This window comes from Crassostrea angulata, chromosome 6 (assembly GCF_025612915.1).
Source record: "Crassostrea angulata isolate pt1a10 chromosome 6, ASM2561291v2, whole genome shotgun sequence".
In the NCBI taxonomy this organism is placed as follows: Eukaryota; Metazoa; Mollusca; class Bivalvia; order Ostreida; family Ostreidae; genus Magallana; species Magallana angulata.
Window position 1 is genome coordinate 6,065,151 of NC_069116.1, and position 8,640 is coordinate 6,073,790.

General features: G+C 34.6%; 2 protein-coding genes across 4 annotated transcripts; one reads left to right on the plus strand and one right to left on the minus strand.

The window, feature by feature from the left end:
* Nucleotides 1-440: 440 nt before the first annotated feature.
* On the plus strand, nucleotides 441-4,713 carry LOC128190570 (uncharacterized). 3 transcript variants are annotated; one of them, XM_052862664.1, is made up of 5 exons: nucleotides 441-533; nucleotides 2,663-2,725; nucleotides 2,857-3,459; nucleotides 3,598-3,642; nucleotides 3,957-4,713. In XM_052862664.1, exons 2-5 carry the CDS (start codon nucleotides 2,671-2,673, stop codon nucleotides 4,322-4,324), a joined length of 1,071 nt encoding a protein of 356 aa, XP_052718624.1. In that variant the 5' UTR covers nucleotides 441-533; nucleotides 2,663-2,670; the 3' UTR covers nucleotides 4,325-4,713. The 3 variants fall into 3 exon arrangements, with proteins under 3 accessions (XP_052718624.1, XP_052718622.1, XP_052718623.1); XM_052862662.1 differs by lacking the exon at nucleotides 441-533 and adding an exon at nucleotides 1,521-1,548; XM_052862663.1 differs by lacking the exon at nucleotides 441-533 and adding an exon at nucleotides 2,483-2,510.
* On the minus strand, nucleotides 4,521-8,451 carry LOC128190571 (cilia- and flagella-associated protein 57-like). Its single transcript, XM_052862665.1, has 2 exons — nucleotides 8,417-8,451; nucleotides 4,521-5,600 (listed from the first exon to the last, which is right to left on the minus strand). The coding sequence occupies exon 2, from the start codon at nucleotides 5,595-5,597 to the stop codon at nucleotides 4,764-4,766; it is 834 nt and encodes a 277-aa protein (XP_052718625.1). The 5' UTR covers nucleotides 5,598-5,600; nucleotides 8,417-8,451; the 3' UTR covers nucleotides 4,521-4,763.
* Nucleotides 8,452-8,640: the final 189 nt, after the last annotated feature.

The following is an 8,640-nucleotide window of genomic DNA, read 5'->3' on the forward strand; positions in this document are numbered from 1 at the left end:
ACTCAAGTTAAAATACAGGAGTGACGACTTGCCTGTTATACTACCGGTATATGTGCGTAATTTCTGTCCCCAAATACGGATTTTTCGACCACATTTCTTCCTTTAATTAATTGCCAGAACAATTGTTTGTTCAGTCAGGTTGCTTTTGCTGTATGTACTATTCTGTCGTAACCAAAATCAGACAATTAGTCTAATAAATTAATAAATATCCTTTCCTAATACATATATTTCTAGACGATTTACCAATAAACAGTTTAATAAATTAATTGTAATTTAATTTGTCGCGATTTATCATAAAGAAACACACAACAAGCGTTCGCTATTATGATGTGTACATTTTCCGTCGGACGGCGCACATAATTCTTCATTAGTATTGACACTGAGAATTGTTTTGGTGATGATGAGTTTACCTGTAAACGTCACAGGGGTCTGTAAACGACCGCTGCATGGAACGTGCCGGATTTAACGGCAGGTAAGACCCAGTCACAGGTATTGTATAAATCTACACGGAGTAGCACACCTCATATACACAGGTAAGTTTGTTTGTCTTGTTTACCCTATGTGTACGTGTTAGATTTTTATATTAAAAAAATCATTTAGATGAAATTGACTGAAATCTTATACAAATTGTAATTTTGTCTGGGTTTTTTTTCATAATCATATGCGCTTAAAATATAAATATAAGATATTTTATTTTTTTTAATAAATAAAAGAGCAAATCTAAAACTATTCAAAGAAGATTCAATTGTAGTGTCGCCTAAATTAGCTAATTCTAAAACAATTGTATTTACTTAAATTAGGGGGAAATAATTTTTTTTTAAATTGAAGGTTCTTATCATTGAAATTCAAAAGATGGCTGTGCATTTCTAGTTAAAGAATGGATTTTACATAATTGCATAATCTCCAGTACAATTATTGTGAATGTCAAGTACGTAGATGAACCTTTTACTGGTGAGATGCGCAATGATTAGCAAATTTTAAAAGCATTTATCCTTCAAAATGACCAATATAAAAACTTTTTTTTTTCAAAATGAGGAATCAATTTCCAGTGACAGCAGGGAACACAAACAACACAAACTTAACCGACCCTCAAAATTTAAGTTATGTGCATGAGCGCGTTTTATTTTAATTTGGATGCTTAATTAAAAAAAAAATCAAGAAACAGATTTTGCAATTTTGTTTCTCATAAAATTACATACATTTTAATTTCAGAAACTTCGTATCTGCCTTGTAGTTTTCTTTGAATTTCCAGCTGGCATACTGATCATCCCGGAAAGGACATAATTCACTTTCCCGGGGACCCAGTATGATCAGTATGGCCATGGTTCTGGTCATTATATTACCAATTAATAATCAGTATTCATATAAAACTGATCTTTCTTTAAGTATTGTGCAAATGGACGAAAGTCTTGTAAACTTTACATGCAGATTTTATGTACAAATTACGTATCTATCAGGCTATAGCTTCCTTTAATGGGGCGGTATATATATAATTGTGTATTGCTTTTCAAATCCAGTGTACCGACCGGACCAAAATGAAAATTAAAGGTACGTGATATGTTCACAGAAAAGAAACGTGGAATATAATTATGTATATTAATTTGTATTGCGACTGCCCAGCGTTCACGTATGATGACGGTATCATTTGACGTTCAGTTTATAAAATGGCGCTGCATTTTAAATTCTTATATCAAACTTTGACGCAAACTAGAAGTCGTGTTGAGTTCAAATAACTTTCAGAACCATCCACTTTCTAAATATACATATAATCCAGACTAATTTGCATCGTGATTCACGTCTGCAGTATTTAGGGTCCGATTCTTTTCTCACAGTATCGTCGGCGTTTCGTGATCGACTCCGGAATCAAATCACGACTTTGTCCTCCCACAACAGCTGGGCGACATCTTCGGAGTTTGGGAGACAGTTACCACAAAATCACTGCCATTTTATTACTCTAAAATAACGCTCAAATCGTCTTCGTACATTGTTTATTTACTGGAGAGAACCACGACACTTCACCGAGTATTGACTACATGTCTGGTGAGGGACATTGCAAGAACAAAAGTCCGTGAACTAAATCTTTTGGGGTTTTTTGCTTTTCAACTAATTTTCATTTTTTAAAATCTCGAGTGGTGTAAAAGTGTGGGAATATTACACGTATTTCGTCTGTTTTGGTATCCGAACTACAATCACTTGACAAGATCTAGTATATCGTTAAAACAATAATTTCGTTTAAGTTGCTCATAAAGCATGCAATATTATTTGCATGGTTATGCTTTTTGCTGTTGCATAAAGCATAATACAAATATAATCTGGGTCATTATATTGTCCTAGTTACATTTTTACTGTGCGTTTATGTGCAAATATGCTTGCAGATGCTTGATCATCGATAAATCAGCAGGCTACGCGCTGCATATATTCATATATATTTTCGGCGCAACAAGACGTGTGCTAGTTGCCGCCTCCTTGGCAGAGTGGACACCTTCATGACCTTTTTATGGCTTCACCAGGTCGTTGCCCAATGCTGTGTTCCTTCAGTCCCCTATATTTAGATTAATTACACATGTCCGCAATTATTTTAAATCATTCTTTTACAGAAGGTCAAATTGATTCATACAGCCAAAAGAAATGTCTTACATGCATTTGACATTTTTACTTTCAGGAGAGAGGATGGCGTTCTCCATTGTGCTGACTGTGGTTGTACTACCGATTCTGTATACACAAGGTTATTATATTACATGTATTTAAGGATATTCCTGTCGGCTCATTCTTTTTAAATTATAAATAGAAATCGATTTCTTAAGGTGTTTATATTTGTTATAATAATAAGTGAAAAATGTAACTTAATTATTTCAGTTCAAGGCGATTGCGCGGGAAAAGCTGACATTATTATTGCCGTTCCTGGTTCAGTGAATATACCCGGAGAGGAGTTTTTCCCCTTTGAGACCTTTCTTCACATGCTTGTGGACTATTTTGTGTTGGACGAGAATAACGTCAACGTGGGATTTGTGTTGTACGGGAACGAACCTACCATTCTGAGTCATCCACAGCCCTTCAAAGATCAGGCCGAGACCAACACAAGAGCGACTCTTCTTACTCAAAGAGAAAACTATATGAACATTCTAGGATCTCCGCCAAATGTTGCGAGAGCATTGAACCTCATGCGAGCTATGTTCCAGAATCCCAGTGGATACCCCATGGAGAGACCACGCCGAGGTGTTAAGAAAATAGGAGTTATCTTTACCTGGGGAGCACAGCCCATTGAGGCCTTTGATGACGTAGTCAGGGCCTCCGATGACCTCAGAATGGACGGTGTAACCATGTATGCAGTGGGAAGAAGCCCCATTGGTCCGGAGTTTGCCAGACTTGCCACAGATGAATGCAAACTGTTCAGTATGGGTAACTTCCAGGAGGGTTTGCCTAGCGTCCTCCCGTATCTCGGCAGCAGCATATGTACTCGTAAGTCTTTCCATGTATTGTGTTCTTCTCTAAGTAATGGCAGATTAGGTTTTTCAATGACTTCTTCTAAATCCTCGTGATTTTCATCTCTGTCGTCGTTTTTTGTGATTTAAATGATTTTCCCTTGTCTTTCTACAGATATGGATCCTGTGATTAATGCCTCTTCCATCAACTGTTTTCCAAGTAAGCTTCCATATGTTGTCTTTATAAAGTTTTCAATATCTTTAAAGAGTTTGGGGGTCATAGTCACTTTATAGTATTTTTCTATTTGAACAGAGGAGTATTTGTTGAATTTCACCTTTATAATGAAATGGATTTGTATTTATGATGTAACAATCTAATAGCATTTTACTGTGCCATGTTAATAGTGATTAGTTGAGTGGTTTAAGTAATGACGAATTATTGACCACCCAACATGTGTAAGGCCGAATTTTTTTTATTTATATAAGACTGCATAATGAGAAACCTGTATTATTCTATAAACCGTGTCTTTGTAGAGTTCTGGAGGCCAAGTCCCAACCCTCCCATCATCTGCCCCTCCATGAGCGAGATCTTCCAGGACCCCTACAACTGTGCCTACTACTACAAGTGCGACCTGAGCGTCGCCAGGAGAGAGAGGTGTCCCTCCAACATGTTGTTTGACAACTTCATTCGTACCTGTAACTATAAGGACGCTGTCACGTGCTACTCAAGGATGACGTGCCCGGAACCCAACGGACTTTTCCCACATCCGGAATCCTGCAACAGATTTATGAACTGCTTTAACGGAATTCCTTACGTTCAAGAATGCCCTCCTAATCTTTATTTCAATGAGAGAACCAAACTCTGCGACGACAGACAAAACGTGCAATGTCGTTTGCAGTAAACAAGAATGTCTCACATTTTCCACAATGACGTGGAAAGGTCTAATACAACTCAAACTCGTTCCCAGTGCCCATCTACTGCAGTGTCAAGATTTAGCTCTATGAACATACTTAATATGTAAATCACTGCCTTCAGAAGTTCCAAGTATATTTTCAACACATAACAGTTTATTTTCAAAAGATACTATTCAAGCATAATGGAATTTAAATTTTTTAATGTAAAGAAAAAGGACTAATCAGTGTCATTTCATGGAGTCTTCTCGATTCTTGTGTTTTATATATACATGTTTTATATTTCTACGTGATACGCCTATAGCTTGTTATTTTGTGCCGTTGTTATAAATTATATATGTTGTTGTCTTTTTGTAATAAAACTACATATAAACCCTCATTTTTAGTGTTCTTCAATGATTGAATGACTGCCGTGGTCAATCGATGACGTCACAGCTTCCTCTTCTTGAGACTTGGTCTTCCAGAGAGGACTGCTGTGTTTTCGGTAGAGCGCGATCTTAGTCTCTCCTCCAGTGTCTGAATAACCTGCTGTAGTTTCTTCATTTCGACATCGTACTCCTGTTTCAGATTTAAGAACTTCATTCGGAAGATTTCCTGGTTATTAGAACTACTCATTTTTGTCTGCTTTTGCTCTAGTTTTTGTTTGAGCTTAGATAATTTTTCCTCCCATTCCATTGACTGACTTGTCATTTCCGCTTTATGATCTATATCTTGTTTCTTCAACAAAGCGTCAAGTTCTTTCAGCTCTTGGTTTTTCTTTTGGATAATTTCCTCATAATATGCCGTTTTTTCTTCCATTTTCTCACAAAACTCCTTTTGTAACAACTCCGTTTGAATGTTTACGTCTTGACGAAGCATTTCTTCTTTCTGGACGTGACTTTCTTCCAGTCTCTTCATTTGTTCTTGAATTTGTAAATAATTCTTGTTTACTGTTTCAATCTGATCTCTTAGGTCCTCAACTTCTTTTTCACTGTCGCAGTAAATGTGCATCTTGCAGTAGAGGTTGTTCAATGCATCCTGAATTCGCTGGTTCTCTGTCGATAAACTGGTTAATTTATCATTCAAGTTTTTGTTAGCTGTTCTCTGAACGTCCAGTTCATCTGCAAGGTCTATGTTTGTTTTCATCAGCGACAAGGAAGAGTTGTACCACATTTCGAATCCTGAGGAAAACTTCTGTAAATCGGCGTGGTCTACAAAACCTTCGCATGCTGATAGTTCGAGGTTATCCGACGTGGTGGCAGTTTGTTCAATATTTGCTTCCATTTTCTAAAGAATTAAGAATCTTTCAAAGTAAAAAAAAATCGAAGTGCTTTGAAAAAGAAATAAAATCAACATCAACAGCCGTAATAGTAACAAAAAGGCGATTGAATATATGAGTACTTGAGTATCAATACCCGAAACATTGATATCGCAATACCAAAGAGACTTAAGCAAAAAAAATAGAAAGATCTTAACAATACCATACTGAAAAAACAATTAAGGATTTTTTCTCTGTCTCGTTATCCTATCTGATATTGAATCAAAATTGTATTGGAATTCTAATTCCAAATTCTATGCAGTAATATTCTAGTTTTAAATGTTTACGGCATTTTTATGGAACGCCAAATTAACATATATTCAAATATTTGTACCTATCTTCAAATAATTGTACTTATCTTCAATTCAATTGTACCTATCTTCAATTCAATTGTACCTATCTTCAATTCAATTGTACCTATCTTCAAATTGAATTAGAGATAGGTACAATTCAATTATACCTATCTTTAATTCATTTGAAGATAGGTACAATTGATTTGAAGATAGGTACAAATTCAATGAATTGAAGATAGGTACAATTGAATTAAAGATAGGTACAATTGAATTGAACCTATCTTCAATTACTAAAATATTGGCAATAATGAATACTCCCTGTATAGTACGTCATTTTCGTTACGTCACAATAAAATCGGGATCGGGATGATAAAATAGACAATATGATTTTATCAACTTTTCGAAAGATTGAGCCTTAAAACAAACAAAAACTCATAATAATTGTTACTGCGATAATAAATAGAGTGATTATCAACTGAATTATACATTCTTTGATAAAATTATGGAAAAAAATAAAGCCAGTTTTTTTATTTAGGTATATAACGTTAGTGACCCTAACTACGTCACTACCTTAACTCCGTCACTTTTGAGGTATTCGGGTATACATGTTTTTGGCTTACTTATTGATATACATGTATATTTTAATAAGTAAATGATGCCATTTGCAAATATAATGCACAAACACTCGTTTCCCTCCATGTTGAAATGTCTTCAAGGGAGCGTTCATTATTTTCAACAATACACAAAACGAATTGAACCTAGGTATAATTGAATTGTACCTATCTTCAAATCCTTTGCAGATATGTCTGAATTGAACCTATCTTCAAATCATTTGTACCTATCTTTAAATGAATTTTACCTATCTTCAAATGAATTAGAGATAGGTATAATTCAATTGAACCTATCTTTAATTGAATTGAAGATAGGTATAATTCATTTGTACCTAGGTATAATTCATTTGTACCTAGGTATAATTCATTTGTACCTAGGTATAATTCATTTGTACCTAGGTATAATTATTTAGAGATAGGTATAATTATTTACACCTATCTTCAATTCAATTGTACCTATCTTTAATTCAATTGTACCTATCTTCAAATGATTTGAAGATAGGTACAATTAATTGAAGATAGGTACAATTATTTGAAGATAGGTACAAATATTTGAATATATGTTAATTTGGCGTTGTACAGTTTAACAAGTAAATCAACAGATAACAAATTATATACATTGATTGCATGATGGTGAAGAAGATATGAAGATTTATCCTCCCCCCAGGAAAATCATTTTTCAGTAATTCGAATTATTAGTTTTCCGATATATAAGGATTAAAAAATGTAGAAATAATAGGATAAAAGTTTAGTTAATTTTTCGTTTGATTAAATCGTTTGCTCATCCTCGGGATTTTTCATACGAATGACATGAAAAGGCATGTGGCTTCCGAAGGGGTCGGATAAAACATGATAATGATATTACAATCATGATACCAGGGGACTAGTACGAAGTTGAATTGCCCTGAGTGACATATGATTGTCTAGAACCAATCAGATAATGCTTGTACAGAAATATTATAATAAGGTATAGGCCTAATAATCTTTAAATTTACCGGTCTTTTCTACCACACATGCTTTGATGTTTGTGTAAAAATTTACATTTCTTTATTGGTGGCTTGCGACTGATCGAAGCAAAATGCTTTTAATATCCGAACTCTTGGTGTGCCAAAATGGTCCTAGCCAATAACTGAACAAATACCAGTAGTCTGTCCCAAGTTACAAATTTTTATAAAGTTTTAAAAATAACTTTTTGTTCAGTTTTTTAATATTTTGTGTCCAATCTATTAAAACAAACAAAATCCCTTCTCTATTACGTTTGTTTGAAATTGAACACGGGCAAAATGTGAAAATGAAAATGAACTTTATTTATCTTACAAGGTTTGATAAACAAGTTCTACAAAAGAACTTATAATTTCTTTCTGGCACGGATGTTCGCGTTGGGGGGGGGGGGGGGGGGGGGTCATTGATGTAGGAGACCAAAAGTTTAAAATGTAAAAAGTCTACGGGGATTTTTGAGTTACAAACGACATGGAATTGCCAAGATGATAAATTTTGTTGAAAAATATATATGTTAAATAAAATGAGGGGAATTTTTGCAACATCATCACTCGGGTACAACTTGGGAAAACCATTTTTATTTAGACTATATAGAAAATCGTTAGAAAGTGACGGAAAGTAAGAACAGGCTTTTATCAAAGTTTAAATATACCGCATCTTTTACGGGTGGGTAATGGTGGTGAGGAAGGTAACGTTAGGGGGTAGGGAAGGGAGGAATGACCCCCCCCCCCCCCCGGAATCCCCACCTTAGGAAGATTGTCAATAACATTTTCGTGAGTTTAGTATCTATGAAAAAAAAACTATATAACATATATAATGTATGTAGGGCCTATATCATGACGTTTTCTATGAATGCTATCAAGAACAACATACAACCCTTACCTGAAGGAAAAAATGCAGACGAAAAAAAATCGAAGTTATTTAGACGCTTTGCAAAAAAAAAGAATTGCTCTATTTTTAAACATAGTTACATTATAAAATACCGTCAAAGTTAAAAAAAAGTTTTAAACGTTTTATTATTCCGGTTAGGTATGCACTATTCAATAGAATTTGTACACGTATATCTGTGAATCTCGAATATTTGCTGTACGACTTAACCTATTATA

Bases quoted from the DNA above. Each gene is read 5' to 3' on its own strand.
- LOC128190570 (XM_052862662.1), top strand. The intron at 2,726-2,856 runs GTTATTATATTA...TAATTATTTCAG, and splicing joins ACCGATTCTGTATACACAAG to TTCAAGGCGATTGCGCGGGA. The intron at 3,460-3,597 runs GTAAGTCTTTCC...GTCTTTCTACAG, and splicing joins CGGCAGCAGCATATGTACTC to ATATGGATCCTGTGATTAAT.
- LOC128190571 (XM_052862665.1), bottom strand. From the start codon at position 5,597: ATGGAAGCAAATATTGAACAAACTGCCACCACGTCGGATAACCTCGAA.